This window comes from Elephas maximus, chromosome 25 (genome assembly GCF_024166365.1).
Source record: "Elephas maximus indicus isolate mEleMax1 chromosome 25, mEleMax1 primary haplotype, whole genome shotgun sequence".
NCBI classification, from domain to species: domain Eukaryota; kingdom Metazoa; phylum Chordata; class Mammalia; order Proboscidea; family Elephantidae; genus Elephas; species Elephas maximus.
In genome coordinates, this window is record NC_064843.1 from 13,135,175 (window position 1) to 13,152,831 (window position 17,657).

The window sequence follows — 17,657 nt, forward strand, 5'->3', positions numbered from 1 at the left end:
ACAGTTTCTCATTAAACAATTAATACATGCATTGTTTTGTGACATTGGTTGCCGACCCCACGACATGTCAACACACTTCCCTTTTTGGCCTTGGGTTCCCCATTACCAGTTTTCCTGTCCCCTCCTGGCTTCTCGTCTTTCCACTGGGCTGGTGTGCCCATTTAGTCACATTTTGTTTTGTGGGCCTGTCTAATCTTTGGCTGAAGGGTGAACCTCAGGAGTGACTTCATTATTGACCTATAAGGGTACCCGGGGCCTGTATTCTTGGGTTTTCTCCAGTCTCTATCAGACCAGTAAGTCTGTTTTGTGTGTGTTTGTGTGTGTGTGAGTTAGAATTTTGTTTCACATTTTTCTCCAGCTCTGTCCGGGACCCTCTATTGTGATCCCTGTCAGAGCAGGAGGTGCTAGTAGCTGGGTACCATCTAGTTGTGCTGGACTCAGTCTTGTGGAGGCTGTGGTAGTTGTGATCCATTAGTCCTTTGGACTAATCTTTCTCTTATGTCTTTGGTTTTCTTCATTCTCCCTTGCTCCAGACAGGGTGAGATCAGTGGAGTATATTAGAAGGCCACTCACAAACTTTTAAGACCCCAGACGCTTCTCACCAAAGTAGAATGTAGAACATTTTCTTTATAAACTATGTTACACCAGTTGAGTTAGATGTTCCTCGAGACCATGGTCCACACAGCCCTCAGCCCAGTAATTTGGTCCCTCAGGGAGTTTGCATATGTGTCTATGGAGCTTCCATAACCTTGCTTTGCACAAGTTGTGCTGGCTTTCCCAGTGTTGCGTACTGTCTTACTCTTCACCAAAGTTTCCACTTATCTATTGTCTATTTAGTGCTTTTCCCTCCCACTCCTCCCCTCCCTCGTAACCATCAAAAATTGTTTCTTTTTGTGTGTAAACCTTATGATGAGTTTTTATAGTAGTGGTCTTATATATTTGCCCTTTTGTGATTGATTTATTTCACTCAGCCTAATGCCCTCCAGATTCATCCATGTTGTGAGATGCTTTGCAGATTCATCATTGCTCTTTTTTGTTTTCATGGAATATTTTTGGTTTAAAGATTATCTCAGGGCAGTAGTCTTGGGGGTTCATCCAGCCTTCATGGTTCCAGGAAGTTTGGATTCCATTTTGCATTAATGTTGTTTTTCTGAAGTATTGCATCAGAATATTATCTTGGTAATATTTATCTTGATGGCTGAGTTTTTTGCTGACCCTTCAAATCTTGCATCTGAGGAGAGTGCCTTACTCTCCTCACCCTGTCCCAGCCCTGATTTCCTGTCTCTTCCAGCTGGAATGAAGGCGCTATGAGGGCAGAGCCTTTGTTCTGTTCCCTGCAGCATCTCCAGCAATCAGCTACAGGCTGGCAGATCAATAAATATTGTTAAGTGAATGGGCGAAACAAAAAGAGGCAGAAGGGAATAGCATCTTTTCACCTTGTTGTGAGTGCAAACACAAAGGGGTAACATTTGGAGACACGGAGCACATTCAGGAAAAACAAAAAATTTAAAAAGAAATCTTGTTAAAAAAAAGAAAAAGATGTTTTGTCAAAAAATAGTAACCACCAAACAGGAACATGACTCTCCTGGGTTTGTCACCCTGTAAGATCTGTTAAACAGGCTCCTCACCACGTCCATCCTCCTGATGAAGTTTACCTTAACTGTGGTCGAGTCGCTACCACCACCATACCACCGTACTACCCACCATTTCCTCTTCCTTACTGGGAGGAAATGGTACACAACTCCAGCGTTTAAACAAAAGGGCTTAGCCAAAAGCAAATAAATAAATAAATAAAAAGGTTTTATTCTATGTTTTAAACATTTTCAGAAGTAATTGTCTTACTGAATTAATCAGAGGGAACTCCTCCCATAAACTCTCTCTTTCAAAAAAGGAAGGAAGTACATTTAGCTAAGAGCAGCATTTTTCATTAATTTAAACCTAATGGTTTTGTACTTTGTGAATAAATGTCCTTGGTTTTAACTCATTTCAAATGTATACATGTACACATGATGTGTGTGTATATATATATGTATATATGTGTGTGTGTATAGTTCTAAAACCAATAGGACCTCTTCATTATCTCTTAGAGAGCAGGTTACTAATGGAAGATTGAGTTATAACATCTAAAACATTAGAACAGTACCTAGCATGCAGTAATCCCTCAATAAATGTTGGCTATTATTATGCGAAAAATAATTGTGCCCAGAGGAGTAAAAATGTATTGTCCGTCTCCCTGCAACAATCCCTCCTTCTCCCAACGACAGTCTAGACTTTTGCTAGAGGATCCTGTTGGGAGACAGTTCTCCATGGATTTCTCATATTTCTGCTTGTCTGCTGAACAGATGCACTGACAGGATTTTGTTCTGGACTGTCTTTTCAAGAACATTTGTAGCAAGCAAACACCCTTGGAAGACAGAGATAGAGTACCCCTCAAGAGCAGAAGGGCAGGTTTGTTTGCAATCCAATATAATAAAGATAATGTTTCCCTCTGAGACAAAATTTGGTCAGGTTTGCTTGAATCCCCTTATAAAAGATTGGAGTTTCCTATGCTGGGTCTCTTGGCTTTGACATAAGCATAGGATCCACCTGAGCCCACCTCTGCATCGCCCCCCTGGGACTTGGACGTGGGAAACTGATGTGAAGACAAAGGTCCAGCTCTTTGCTACACTGGGAGGAATAAGAGTCCTTAGTCTCCAACCCCAGAATCTCTTGTCTTCTATCAGCATCCATGAAACTGTGGCAAGCTCACTTATTAGCCTGAAGTAGCATAAAATCTGAGACAGTTCACGGTTCTTGACGGAGCCATCCCTTTGTCTCTCTCAGGACACATGGGAGAGTGTGTGTCTGTATGTCTGGTAGATTTCAGGTCTAGGTCAGCCTGGGCACTGCATGCCACTGCCCATCATGGAAATTTCAGGGACAGGCACCTGCAGAGAGAAGTCTCTTGTTCTTTCTTCTTCTGTGGACATAAACCCAAAAGGACATACCTTGGGACAGCACCTTGCAATCATAGGTGTCAACCTAGAGAAAGTGTGACAGAGAAATGGTCTTTGTGACACTCTTGGAGCCCCTGAAACTAATCAGGCTAGAAACCAGTCTACTTCTGGATTAGTTTAAGATACTTGAGTCAATGAATTTTCTTTATTGCTGAAGATAGATTGGGTATGGTTTTCTATCACTTGTAACAGAAGGAGTTCTAACTGATGCAGACCACAGCCATTCAAAGGACGTGGTCTTTTAGGGTCTCTCTGTCCAATCATAGAGAAGCAAGCCTCATGGAGAGAGGATTCATTTTTAAGGACCCTGAGACTAACACAATAAAAATAACCGTATTTTAAAAGTGCTTACCAAGTGCAGCAGTGGGAGAAAGATGTGGCAGTCTGTCTCTATAAAGATACACAGCCTTGGAAACACTGTGGGGCAGCTCTACTCTGTCCTTCAGGGTCGTTATGAGTTGGAATAGGCTCGATGGCAATGTGTTTGGGTTTCAGGGACCAAGTGCAAGAGTCCCTGGGTGGTGTGAATGGTTAACACACTCAGCTGCCAACCAAAAGGTTAGCGGTTTGAGTCCACCCAGAGCCCCCTTGGAAGAAAGGCCTGGTGATCTACTTCTGAAAAATCACCACGGAAAGCCCTGTGGGGCACAGTTCTAGTCTGACACACGTGGGGCCGCTGTGAGTCAGGGCTGACCTGAAGCAGAGCAGCAGATGGGAGCTGGACTTGGTGCCATTTGAGGAAAGCCCTGTGGGGCACAGTTCTGGTCCGACACACGTGGGGCCGCTGTGAGTCAGGGCTGACCCGATGCAGAGCAGTAGATGGGAGCTGGACTTGGTGCCATTTGAGGAAAGCCCTGTGGGGCACAGTTCTAGTCTGACACACGTGGGGCCGCTGTGAGTCAGGGCTGACCCGATGCAGAGCAGCAGATGGGAGCTGGACTTGGTGCCATTTGAGGTGTGGTGGCGCTTGCAGGCCGCAAAGCTGTTTATGTGGCTGACATGAGCACAGAGATGTGGACCTTCACTTGAAGTGAAGGGATGATGTAACCATAGCAACGCTGAGCTAAAGGCACAGCTGTCAGGGGAGGAAGAGGAGGTGATTTGACTTGAGGGCAGCTCGGTGCCACTTCCAGACCTGTGCCCAGAGAGGGGCATCCTGTCCATGCAGCACCTTCCTGGCTGCGGTACCACAGGCAGCTGGCTTTTCCCCTGCCAGCTGTGCACAGAACTCGGCCTCTACTGCAGCTCTCTGCAGGCTTCAGGGAGAAGTGCTGGAATGACAAAAGTGAACACTGGAGGCCTTACTTTAGCGTCAGAACACGGGTGACGTGGATCAAAGTCTTTTCCAAAGAAAGGGGTGCTACAGATGAAGTTGAAACCAATTATATTTAAATAATATTATAAACTGTAACAGAAGATTTGAGACTGTTGAAGTACAACAGTCTGATTGAGCATACTGAATTTATCAACACGGAATGTATAGTGTACAAAAATAAATTAATAGGGAACCCAACAAACACATTAAGTTGTAAATATACATCTTTAACTAGGTTATGATGAAATAGCAAATAATATATATGTGTGTGTGTGTATATATATATATATATGCAGTAACACCTGTGAAAGCTGGAATCTGTGTAACATGGAAACCTGTCAGAGAAGGAAAACGCAAATATTTTCAACTAAAACGAGTGATAGAAAAGTGGTGACTGTACCATGCAAGAAAACTTGCGAGACCTGGAAAAACAAGGTAGTTCTATCAAGTTTCAGCTCTCACAGGTTTCACTGTATATATACATATACATAGGTATATTTTTTTAGGTATATATATATACGTTTTCTTTCTTTCCCTTTTTTTTTTTTTTGATGCAAGACAGGTACATAATTCATACCAATATCACAGAATTAATTCTATCCACAATGAAAAACGCATTACGTTTTCTAACAGATGCAACAGAAATGAATCATTTGAAAATAAGCCCTCTTCCCCTTCCTCTGTGTTACTTTCTCCGTAGCATTTATCATCAGCTGGCATATTGTTTATGTATTTCTTCATCATTACTGACTGTCTCCTCTACTAGACCGTAAACTCCATGAGGGCAGGACCTCTGGTTTACTGCTCCACCTCTAGCACCTGGAAGTCGACACGTAGTAGGTGCTCAGTGAATAACTGTTGAATGGATTGAAAAGGTGCACACATTTCACCAAGATAAAAATTGATTTCCGAAAAGTCACTTCAAACACTGACACTGTGCAAACTTAGCAGGGTCCTTACTTCATACCCAGCTGTCTTCCCTGACTCCTGTGGGTAAGTCAGTGCCCTGTGGTTGCTTAAACCCATTGCCATTGAGTAGATTCTAACTTACAGCGACCCTATAGGACAGAGTAGAACTGCCCCATAGGGTTTCCAAGGCTGTATATCTTTACAGAAGCAGACTGCCACACCTTTCTCCCGCGGAGTAGCGGATGGGTTTGAACAGCTGATCTTTCCATTAGCAGCCAAGTGCTTAAGCACTGGGCCACCAGGGCTCCTCTGGGATTGCTTAGTCACTTGTAATACAGGCTTTGGGCACAGTGGCTGTGGTAGCCAGTTGGTGTGTCCCCAGCGTGGTTTGTCCCATGGGGCAGAGTGGAATAGGTGATGGGCGTGAAGCTGAGGCTGAGGTTAACGGGAAGGAGGGAGGTGGGAAGATCTCATTCCAGGGCCTGTCGGAGTTGCCGTGTGTGTCGCTCCAGTGTCTCGGCCTCGGCCTGGAGGTGCCGCAGGGCCTCGGGGCTGGGGTACTGAAGCACGGCGTCCTTGGTGGCCAGGGCCAGGTTCTTGAGCAAGCTGCAGAGGTGGCTGCTACAGCCCAGGATCTCATTGCGTGCATCCCGCTCCTGGGTCTCCTTGCACAGAGTGTCCACCAGCTTCTGCCCGATCACAATGATCAGCTTGCTCTGTGTGATGAAGTTCTCAGGGGGCTGGCTATTGCTGAGGCTGCTGGTGAATACGCTGATGGCTTTGAATAGAGCCCCAAAATAGAGCCGGCAGTGTTCAGAAAGGTGGATTTTCTTCTCCGGATTCTGCAGACTCAAAGGTTGGGGTAGAAGAGTGCTGGGATTCTAGACGAGGGCAGAAAACATAGATAAGAAAGAGATTCAATCAGCAGCCCGTGGTTGCCTCTCTTTTCCTGTTTTTGCTCAATTTGCAAGACTGTCTATAAGAAAAAGCACAGTTGTGTTTAGGAAGCCCAATACTGCAACATTTGCTTAGCACTTTAAAGTTTTCAAAGTACACAAGAAAGGCCTGGCAATCTACTTCCATAAGGTCACAGCTGTAAAAACCCTATGGAGCACAGTTTTACTCTGAAACACATGGGGTTGCCATGAGTCAGAATCAACTTGATGGCAATGGGTTTGATATATGTATCAAAAATATATTTAGCATATATATATGTCAAATCCACAGAGAGGTGCCTCGGAAGAAAGGCCTTGCGATCTACTTACAAAATATTACAGCCATAAAAACCCTATAGAGCACAGTTCTACTCTAAAAAACATAGGGTCACCATGAGCTGAAAGACAACTGGTTTGGTTATTTATATATATATATATACACATTTATGTATATAAATGGAAACCCTGCTGGCATAGTGGTTAAGTGCTACAGCTACTAACCAAGAGGTTGGCAGTTCGAATCCGCCAGGCACTCCTTGGAAACTCTATGGGGCAGTTCTACTCTGTCTTAGAGGGTTACTATGTGTTAGAATCGACTTGACGGCACTGTTTTTTTTTTTTTTTAATATGTATTATGTGTACATACATGTATATATATGTGTGTGTGTATACATGTACATACTGATTCAGTTCTCTCAACAAAACATACAAAACCCACTCTAAAAATCACATTCACAATGACTAAATTTATAACTTTTAAAAATGCAAAGATAGTTAGATTTAACAATGTATTCAAAGAACATCTTTAAAAATATCTGAAAAATCGTTTCTAATTCTAGTATCAGAGATGAGCCCAAACTCCAAAAATTTCTAGAAGAAATCCAAATATGCTGACCTCTTGGCCTTAACATTAAAATATTTGTCTTTCTTGCTAATGGGTTCCATCTAGATTTTCACTTACATGAATTTCATTTTCTGGAACATGGAGCCAATGTCTCCTAAGAGCCTAAACACTATGAAAGATTCTCAGCATCTAACTGAGTGGAGACCACTCCAGGTAACAATCGAAACCCCTGTGTTATTTTAGAGAGGAGCAAATGAAAGGGTGGAGAAGATAAGTGACTGCCAAAAGCTCATTTGATTAGTGAATTAAATCTAGAGTTCAAAGCCAAATCTGCTAAGTCTGAAACTCACTCATCTATTAAACTGCATAACTCTCTCTTCTACCTGTGATCTCAGAATTCACAGCCTGAAGAGCACTTGGACAAGTGTGATACAAAACAGAGATCTTTCAGGAGAGGCTGTGTTCCCAGGTATGATAGTGTTGGAGGTGGAGTCAGAGAAGGAGGAGGAAAGTGTTCTTTGGAGAAGTATATTCATAATTAAATTTTCAATATTTGGAAAATGAAAAAAAAAAGTATTATTTTTATAATATGAAGAAAAGATCCTGGTGTCTTTTGAGATGAACTCTATGGGGGCAGAGGGGACGAGATGAATACTGCCTGGGGTAGAAATACTAACCTAGATCTTGGAATATTTGGTATCTTCGCTTGAAAATAAGGAGCCTGGTGGTACAATGGTTAGGCGCTCAGCTGCCAACCAGAGCGGTTGATGGTTTGAACTCACCCAGCAGCTCCGCAGGAGAAAGACCTGGCGATCTGCTCCCGTAAAGATTACAGCCAAGAAAACCCTACGGGGCAGTCCTGCTCTGTCACATGGGGTTGCTATGAGTTGGAATCGACTCGATGGCACCTAACAACAACAACAGCTTGAAAATATTAACTACGGGTAAGTAAAAAAATGTACCATCGTTCTCAACCTGGCGTGTTCGAAATGTGTGGAGATATATTTGCTTAGCGCATTGACAAGGGAGCAGCAGAGACAGTGGACAGGTGGCTAAGGGTGCTAACCAGTGCATCCCACACAATGGAGAAGTGCCCACTAAAAGGTCAACAGTGCTTTCTGCCCCACACTAAGATACCCAGTCAGTCGAGGGCAGTGGTTCACAAAGTATGGCCTCTGGACCAGCAGCTTCAATATCAGCACCACCTGGGAAGTTGTTAGAAGTAAAAATTCTCAGGCCCCACCACAGACCTCTCGAATCAGAAACTCAGAGTGGTGCCAGCCATCTGTGTTTTAATAATAGTTTAATAGGTGGCTGAGGAGTCTCTGCGTGGTGCAAACCGTTAAGCACTTGGCTGCTAATTGAAAGGTTGGTGGTTTGAACTCACCAGAGGTGCCTTGAAAGAAAGGCCTGATGATCTGCTTCTGAAAGCCACAGCCTTGAAGACCCCATGGTGTGCATTTCTAATCTATAGCTGTGGGCTCGCCATTAGTCAAAATTGACTCGACTGCAGCTAGTTAGGCTTTTTGGTCTTATAAGTGTGAGAACCACTGGTCTAAAGTATACTTTATGTTGAACAAAATAGCATGACTCAGCAATATGGCAGGCCCAACGTTTAATATTTGGGGTTTGGGGAACTGAGCATCAGGAGGCTTGGGTCTCATCCTGAGTTGCCTCTGAGAAGTCACATGATCTTGTCCAAGTCATTCAACATCTCTGTCCTTCCGTACTCCCTTCCTGTAACCCAGGTTGTTGAACGGCTTCAGCTATTCACAGGCAACCTTCACATGTTATGCCCTCTCCGCCTCCCTCTTAAACTTCCACTTGCTTAATCTTTTTCTTTAAATGGACTCATTGTTTTCACTTAAATTAATTTTAAAAGAAACTTTTGTAATTAGTAAATGGAAAATCACATTCATTTCTCACAAATATAAGGTAACCAATAAAAATAAGCACAATGAACCCGGAGGTAGTACCTCCTACTTTGTTGTGTAGTGCCTGGGGTCTTAAAAGCTTGCAAGTGGCCATCTAAGGCATGACAATTGGTCTCTATGTGCCTGGAGCAACAGAGGGAGAAGGAGAGTCAGGTCTAGGAGGAGGATATGGAATGTGTAGCTAATTGCCTCCGTGAACAACTTCCTCCTTTGCCGTGAGACCAGGAGAACTGGTTGGTGCCTGGCTACCATTCATGAACGTTTTGATCAAAGATCTCTATAGAAGGATCCTGATCAAAAGGGCAAATGCAGAACAGAGCTTCAAAGTCTCATGGGATCCAGACTTTCTGGAGCCATGGAAGCTGGCTCAACCCCTGAAACCACTGCCCTGAGACAATCTTTAAAATTTAAACCAAAAACATCCCTCAAGAGTCTACTTACAACCAGACAATAGTTTAGCTTGTCTAGTAAAGAATATCTGCCTTAAAAAATAAGCACAATGATAGCATCTTTGATTTACAAAAAAAAAAAAAAAGAACACCAAGCATCAGAGAGGTGTTCAAGATGCACAAACCCCAAACCAAAATGATAATAGAAGCATGAAAAGAGAAGGTCAGAAGGGTGAGAGCCAATGCTGTTTGCTGCCACCTGGATGCCCCACCCACACTAGCGGTAGCCGCCACCTAGAATCACCTCACTGATGGTTCAGTGGTTCACGGTCCACACTCTGAGGGTCACTGACTTGAGGACCCCAGAACGTCTTTTACTGCTAAAAGAGGAAAACAAACAAACAAATGAACAAGCAAACAGCACATCTCCCCTATGTGGGTGACCCCTTGGTGATAATGCTGTAGCATGATAATTTAGCATGATGAGCCATCTCTAGGAATCAAGCAATTTAATCAGAGCTATTGGATAGTGACCGTTGGCGCTTACCTTTGTTCTTAAGTCTTTGTTTTTATCTACCCTTTGTTTCGAGATGTGCTTTTCTTTCTCTTCTAGGTTGGGTAACTTCTGAAAAATAGAAACCTTTTGAATTACCAACTCGAATGCTTTGTATACTACTATATAGCTCTTTAAAGGAGCCCTGGTGGTGCAGCAGTTAAACGCTCAGCTGCTAACCAGAAGGTTGGCAGTTCAAACCCACCAGCTGCTCCACGGAAGAAAGATGTGGTGATCTGCTTTGGTAAGATTACAGCCTTGGAAATCCTATGGAGCAGTTCTACTCTCTCCTACAGGTAGCTATGAGTCGGCAACAAGCTTGGTTTTGGTATAGCTCTTTAAGGAGTCCTGGTGGCACAACGGATAAGTGCTCGGCAGCTAATCATTGGTTTGAACCCACCAGCCGCTCCTCAGGAGAAAGACCTGGCGATCTGCTCTCGTAAAGATTTCAGCCGAAGAAGCCCTGTGAAGCAGTTCTACCCCATCCTATAGGGTTGCTATGGGTCAGAATCGATTCAATGGCACACAACAACCTATAGCTCTTTAAGTTCGCTTTAAAACTTGAGCATTCCACCTTACATATTTGTTAATGGTTCTGCCTATTGATGCCTTTTTTCAACCACTGGAGACTTTGGGTGACAGACAACCCCAAACTTGTTGGTAGCTGCCTATCAACATAGCCTAATATAATGGCCTACGTAGCATCTTAAAAAATCATAGAAATACATGTGCACACACACACACATATAAACACCAAACCTGTTGTTGTTGAGTCAATTCTGACTCACAGTGACCCTATAGGACAGAGCAGAACTGCCCCATAGGGCTTCCAAGGAGTGGCTCATGGATTTGAACTGCCGACCTTTTGGTTATCAGCCAAGCTCTTAACCACTGTGCCACCAAAAACCAAAACCAAACCCATTGCCATAGAGTCAATTCAGGGCTCTCTCACTCTTTCTCTATACACACACACACACACACACACACTTTAAAAATTGGGAAGCTAAAAAACTCACATTTCTAGCTTCTCTAGAATGTGTTCACACTCTTATTCCACCAAGCATTTACATCGAACACCAGGGCTGGGGCTGAGAAAGGCTGCCTTTTTATTGGGGCCTGTGGCACCATCTTGTCTCTCTGACACAGAGACCAAGCCTCCGAGTTACCTCTTGAGGCTCACAATCCCTGAAGTAAAGGTTCTCTTTCTATAACGTCTGAATGCAGCCAGCAAGGAATGTCTAAGGGTAACTAGAGTCTGGAGGCTGATGAGAGATTGGAAGAGTGCTTACACTTTCTCTTCTGATTCTTAGAAACACATTGACTACCAGTAAATTTATGACCTCCAAAAATGTAAGGAAACCTAAGGATGAGATTTAAAAATTTATTCAAAGAATGTATTTTAGAAATCATTTCTAATTCCCAGCACCAGAGGTAAACCAGAACTCCAAACATTTCCAGATACGCTGACCTATCTGCCTTAATGGAAACCCTGATGGCTCGGTGGAAAGCCTGGTGGTGTAGTGGTTAAGTGTAATGGCTGCTAACCAAAAGGTCAGCAGTTCGAATCTACCGGGTGCCCCCTGGAATCTCTATGGGGCAGTCCCACTCTGTCCTATAGGGCCACTATGAGTCGGAATCAACTCGATGGCAACAGGCTTGGCTTTGGGTTTTGGTATCCACCTTAATGGAGTCCCTGGGCAGTGCAAACGGTTAACACACTTGGCTGCTAACTAAAAGGTTCAAGGTTTGAGTCCACCCAGAGGTGCCCCAGAAGAAAAGACTGGTGATCTACCTCCAACAACAACAAAAAAAATCTGATATACATGAGGTCGCCATGAATCGAAAATAAGTTGATGGCAACTGTTTTTGTTTCTTTTAACCTGTCTTAATATTATTTATCTCACTTGCTAATAGGTTGCACCTAGAATACAGAACCATGGTCTCCCAAACTCCCACACAGCAAGATTCTCAGCATCTAACTCTGCGGTAACCACTGTAGGTAACACCCGCAACCCCCTTGTTCCACCACCGGGGACTCTGAACTCACCTGTCCACAGACATTTGTCTTGTTTTTCTTCACTAGTTCAGGGAAGTGGTCATTTTCCCTTTGTTTATTAAAAGGAGTGCTCCTTTGGTATGATTCATTTTCCCTCTGGGGAAGCTGGATGCATTTCTTAAGCTTAAATTCTGCATTTGGGGCCAACTGTAGGGTCTCTTGCTTTTCACAGTTCTGCTTAAAAAGGAGCCTCCCGTTGGCAATGACCATGGAGGCAAACCTCTTGATGTCTTCTGGAACCATCCGTGCCGCCATGACAAATCTCTCCAGGTCATCTGGGTTGTTTTGGACTTTGTCCGTCACAAGAATGTCCAGGGACCAATGGCAGCTATCCAGGCTTTCCTTTGTTTCCAGCAGGGTCTGATAGGAGCGGGAGATTGTCTGGAGCTGATCCTTAAATCTGGCCTGAAGGTTACTGTCAGTGAGGTGACAGGCCAGTTCCTGGATCCCTCGGGCAAAATCCAGAAATTCTCTTAAAGATTCTTCTACGTGGTCCACGGCCCTATGGACAGAGTCAACGCTGGCCTCCAGATACTCTCTAAATCTCCAATTCCTGCTTACGAAGAGCATCAGGCCTGCCACGGCTCTGGCCACCTTGTGCTGCAGGGCTGTGACTGTCTCCTTGGCCACGTTCAGGTCCATGGAGAGCTCCTTTGCCAACTCCTCCGAGGACGAGCTTGAGGAGGAATCTGTGGACATGGTGGAGCAGGAAGAAACCACGCTGGCCCTGCTGCTGTCAGAACTGGAAACGGACGGCAAGTCCAGTTCAGGAGACGTGGATGTGGCCTGTCCAGAGAACCATGAGGAGCTGTGGTCCACGCAAGTCTTGGTGGCCCCGCCTGCTTTCTCCAGCTCTTTCACACCTGGAGGAATGTTGGCCATCGCTTTAGGGATGTCGTAAATGTTTGGCTGGGTGTTCTGCTGCTCCACTCGGGGAATCCGAAAGCTTGAGGGAACCTTGTAGGTGACACCCTCATCCAGGGCATCCGTGTCCCTAGGTACCTGAAGACCATAAGCAGGAATTTCTGGAAGACTGAGTTTCTTCTGCCTGGACACATTTTTATACGTATGTTGATTGAGGGAGCTTGCCCTGCTATCCAGGGAAGGACCATGGAAAGTGGGGACAAGCCTGGGAAGAGAGTGGGACCTCGTTTCTTCCCCCAAGCTGCTCAGAGGCGTGTTTCTCACACTGGCTTTTTCTGGAGACACCGGAGTGTCATAAATCCATTCTGCCTTCTGAGGGTTTGGTAATGTGCTGTAGCTGCCTCTTCCAGCCATCAGTGATGTCAGAGGAGCACTGTGTTCCTGTGGAGAAACCACACCAAGCTAACCAGTTTAGTCGTGATAAAAAGAGGGCTTGCGTGACTTATACAGCAAACGTGTTATACCGAGGACCTACTGAGTGCCAGACACTGTGCCTCTTAAAAACTCAGTTGTCACTCCCTTGCTGAAGCTTCTTCAGTGCTCGCCATTGCCGTTATCTTCAAGGCCCTTCACAATCCAGCCCCACCCTCCCTGAGCCTCTTTTCTCTCTACTTCCAGCACTCCTGCCCCTGCTACATCCGCCACTGGCCTCCTTGCAGATCCAGGCACTTGGCTGCTCACCTTTCCCTGGACACAGAGTGCTTGTTTAATTTAATTTTGCCCAAATGACTCCCTGTGCCCTCCGCGCCCTTCCAATCCTTTCCTTTTCATTGAACCGACTCATAGGCATGCCTCCACACTCAGCTGAAATGCCACTTCTTTTGTAAAGCCTTTCTGAGTAACCTCAGGCCTAAGGCTATTTAAAGGAGCCCTGGTGGTGCAACGGTTATGCGCTCAGCTGCTAACCTAAAGGTGGGTGGCTTGAACCCACCAGCAGCTCCGTGAGAGAAAAGACCTGACAGTCTCCTCCCATAAAGATTACAGCCCAGGAAACCCTATGGGGCAGTTCTACGCTGTCATGTGGGGTCCCTGTGAGTCAGAATTGACTTCAAGGCACACAGCAATAAGACTAGGGTGTACTTGTGGTAGAATGCAATAATAAACATGGATTACACAGACTTCAAATCAAACCACACATATTTCCCCTATGTACAAGGAAAAGCCTACTTTACCATAATGGGTCGATGAAGTATTCAATAACAAGAAGAAATTATCTACTGTTTATTGAGTTTTTGCTCTGTGCCAGGCACTGTACTAGATCCTTTGGAGGGACTATCTCATTTAATACTCCTAAGAAGCCTGTAATAAGACCCTGAGGCATTGAGAAGTTGAACGTCTTATTCAAAACCACATACCTAGTTCTATTCCAGAACACCATTGGAATTAAGGGGTTTTGCCTCAAATGAGGAAGTCCCTGAGTGGTGCAAATGGTTATTAACTTGGCTGGTAACTGAAAGGTTGAAGGTTGGAGTCCACCCAGAGGTGTCTCAGAAGGAAGGCCTGGCAATCTACTTCTGAAAGGTCACAGCCATTGAAAACCCTATGGAGCAAAGTTCTACTCTGACATACTTGGGATCGTCATGAGTCAGCATCAACTCAATGGCAACTGGTTTGGCCTCAAATAAGGTCTCTGCTTTGAGGGAGTTGTGTTCCTATTTTTGACCAAGCTACTCAGTTCCCCAGAGCATGGTCAGGTTCTCCTAGCATCGGGTCTCAGGCCCTCTCCGTACTTACACTGGCTTGGCTGCCCAGAGCCTGCAGTCCTGCCTTTTGAGGGCTGGCTGGTATGTCATATAACTGCTGCTTTTCCGGCATCTGGGAAGAGACCGCAAAGGAGAACAACTTGGATTTTTCCTGCTTGGTGGCTGCACGTCACAAATGCTCCCCACTCCAATGTTTTCTCCAAATGAAAACACAAATTGTGGAAGATTTTAGGGCTCTCGGTCCTTGTGCTCTTACGGTGGGATGTGTATGCTGCAGTGGACGTGTTTTCAACAGCAGACTTTGTGCTTTCAAAACGCACCTTCCTGACTGGAGATGGAGGATAAACTATAGAGAGAGCTGACTGCAATCACCCGAGTCAGGTCCCTGGGTGGTGCAAAGGGTGAACACACTTGGCTGCTCATGGAGAGGTTGGAGGTTTGAGTCCACCCAGAGGCACCACAGAAGAAAGGTCTATTGATCTACTTCTGAAAAAATGTACCATTGAAAACCCTGTGGAGCACAGTTCTACTCTAAGACACATGGGGCCACCATAAGTTGGAATGGACTTGACAGCAGCTGGTTTGGAGCCTGAGTTTAAAACAGTGATTCTCTTCCTACTGTGAGTTAGCCTGAGGACAGGGGCAGGGGAGCTTAATGCCACAGGGGAGTTTTGATGGGTTAAGAAGTGAGCGAAGTTGTTTTCTGGCTACGTAATGCATGTCTTACCAATGTGATGTACCAGCTACATACCAAACAAAAAACAACCCACTGCTGTTGAGTCGATTCAGACTCATAGTGACCCTACAGAGTAGAACTGCCCCACAGAGTTTCCAAGGAGTGCCTGGTGGATTTGAACTGCCAACCTTTTGGTTAGCAGCTGTAGCACTAAACTGCTATACCACCAGAGTTTCCTAGTTACATACAGTTAAGTTAAAAAAAGAAAAGAAGCCTAAAATCTCACTCCCCAGATATGATCAGCTTTAAGCCTGTGGTATGTATCTTGCAGCCCTGGTGGCACAGCGGTTAAGAGCCCAGCTGCTAACCAAAAGATGAGCAGTTTGATTCTACCAGCCACTCCTTGGAAACCCTATGGGGCAGTTCTGTTCTGTCCTGTAGGGTCTCTGTGAGTTGGAATTGACTTGACGGCAATGGGTTTTTGTTGGTACATACAAGACTTAACAAATAAATGTGTGTGTGTCTGTCTGTTAATATATACACATATATACACAGGTGTCCCTGGGTGGCATGAATGGATAAGCACTCGACTACAAGCCGAAAGGTTGTTGGTTCGAACCAACCCAGAGGCACCTTGGGAGACAGTCCTGGGGATCTGCTTACAAAAGGCCTTGAAAACCCTATGGAGCAGTCCTACTCTGCACACATGGGGTTGCTGTGAGCCAGAATCGACACCTAACAACAACAACACACACTCACACACATACCATAAACCAATACCAAACCCATTGCCATCGAGTCGATTCTGACCCCATGTGACAGAAAGCCCGTAGGGTTTTCTTGGCTGCAATCTTTACAGGAGGAGATTGCCAGGTCTTTCTCCAGTGGAGTGGCTGGGTGCTTTCAAACCCCAACCTTTTGATTAGCTTAACCCTTGCATCGTCAGGGCTCCGTTTTGAACAAGTGGCCCCACGTTTTCATTTTACACTGAGACTCGCAAATTACGTAGCCAGCCCTGCCTCCATCACTACTTTTGATCACACCAGTTAACACTTGGTGATAGACTCCATTTGGCTGGACACGCTGCTAAGTGCCCTGAAACAAACAAACAAAACCAAACCCATTGCTGTCGGGTCGGTACTGACTCATAGTGACCCTATAGGACATAGTAGAACTGCCCGACAGGGTTTCCAAGGCTATAAATCTTTACGGAAGCAGACTGCCATTATCTTTCTCCCTTGGAGCAGTTGGTGGGTTCTAACTGCTGACTTTTGGTTAGCAGCTGAGCACTTAACCACTGCACCACCAGGGCTCCTATGTATATACCATACATATATAAAATATCTATTGTAAATGAGAAGTGAAAACAAATTTTAAATTTCATTGTGCTTTAGGTGAAAGGTTACAGCTCAAGTTAATTTCTCATTTAAAAATTTATACATATATTGTTTTGTAACATTGGTTGCAATGCGCACAATGTGACAGCACTCTCCCCCTTTTCACCTCGGGTTCACTATGACCATTTGTCCAGTTCCTGTCCCTTCCTGCGTTCTCATCTTGCTTTTGGGCAGGAGTTGCCCACTTGGTCTTGTATATTTGTCGGAACTAAGAAGCACGTTCCTTACGTGTGTGATTGTGAGAAGTAACATTTTTTAAATTTCAGAAATCAAGTATTTGCATCTTTCTCCTGAGGTGGTCTGGGCCCCGGGGGGCACAGAGGAGATTACAAAGTGGCCTCTAAGGGGCAGTGAGTCCTGTGGAGCTAGGAGGGGTGAAGCTCCAGCAGACAGCCCCCTACCAGTAAAGTGGACAGGTAATGTCTGGGGGCGGCTTGGATGCCAACGAGCCTGGGTGGATCACGGTCTGGGAATGAGACTCACCTTAATGGCTGGGAGGATCCGGCTCTGGGTAGGTATGTCATACACCTGGGAAGGCAGAGCTGACAATGAGGACTGCATGGGTCTGGGAAGTGTGAGGAAAGTCTTGGAGAGAAGAGAAAAAAGGGAAAGGAAATGTCACTGTGGATATAACAACTGTGCCTAGAATCATCTCATACAACATAGACAGTGGCAGACATTCCTGAGGGGTTGCTGCCTAACCTAGCTAAGTGGCAGGCCCTTCACTTCCGGGTCTGGATTTAAATCTGTGGCAATGAGGGAAGGGCAGTCCAGGTGGCACTTCACCAGGATCAGGTTAGGGCCCCTTGTTTGGGGTGGTGTCGCCAGAACCCAGCCCCATGACAGGGCCCCTTGTTCGTTGCTGCATTCCCAGTACCCAGTCCCGTGACAGGACCCCTTGTTTGCAGCGGTGTCCCCAGGACCCAGCCCTGGGATGGCATGCGGGAAGTGCTCGTGTTTGTGTGTTTGGCTGATGATGGATGTGCGCCACTTGAGATAGTAAAAGTGGACTCGGACCGTAAAAAC

At 45.2% G+C, this 17,657-nt stretch overlaps 1 protein-coding gene across 3 annotated transcripts in view; it reads right to left on the minus strand.

Moving 5' to 3' along the window:
* Positions 1 to 866: 866 nt before the first annotated feature.
* CASS4 (Cas scaffold protein family member 4) overlaps positions 867 to 17,657 on the minus strand; it is a 45,989-nt gene continuing 29,198 nt past the window's right edge. The window contains exons 4-8 of one of the 3 annotated variants that reach the window (XM_049869561.1): positions 17,115 to 17,216; positions 14,590 to 14,670; positions 11,923 to 13,236; positions 9,870 to 9,947; positions 867 to 6,101 (exon numbers count right to left, since the gene is read on the minus strand). In XM_049869561.1, coding sequence (XP_049725518.1) covers positions 5,691 to 6,101; positions 9,870 to 9,947; positions 11,923 to 13,236; positions 14,590 to 14,670; positions 17,115 to 17,216 — 1,986 coding nt within the window. In that variant the 3' untranslated portion in view covers positions 867 to 5,690. The remainder of the gene's footprint in view (positions 6,102 to 9,869; positions 9,948 to 11,922; positions 13,237 to 14,589; positions 14,671 to 17,114; positions 17,217 to 17,657) is intronic. The other 2 variants (XM_049869563.1, XM_049869562.1) reach the window with 2 other exon arrangements.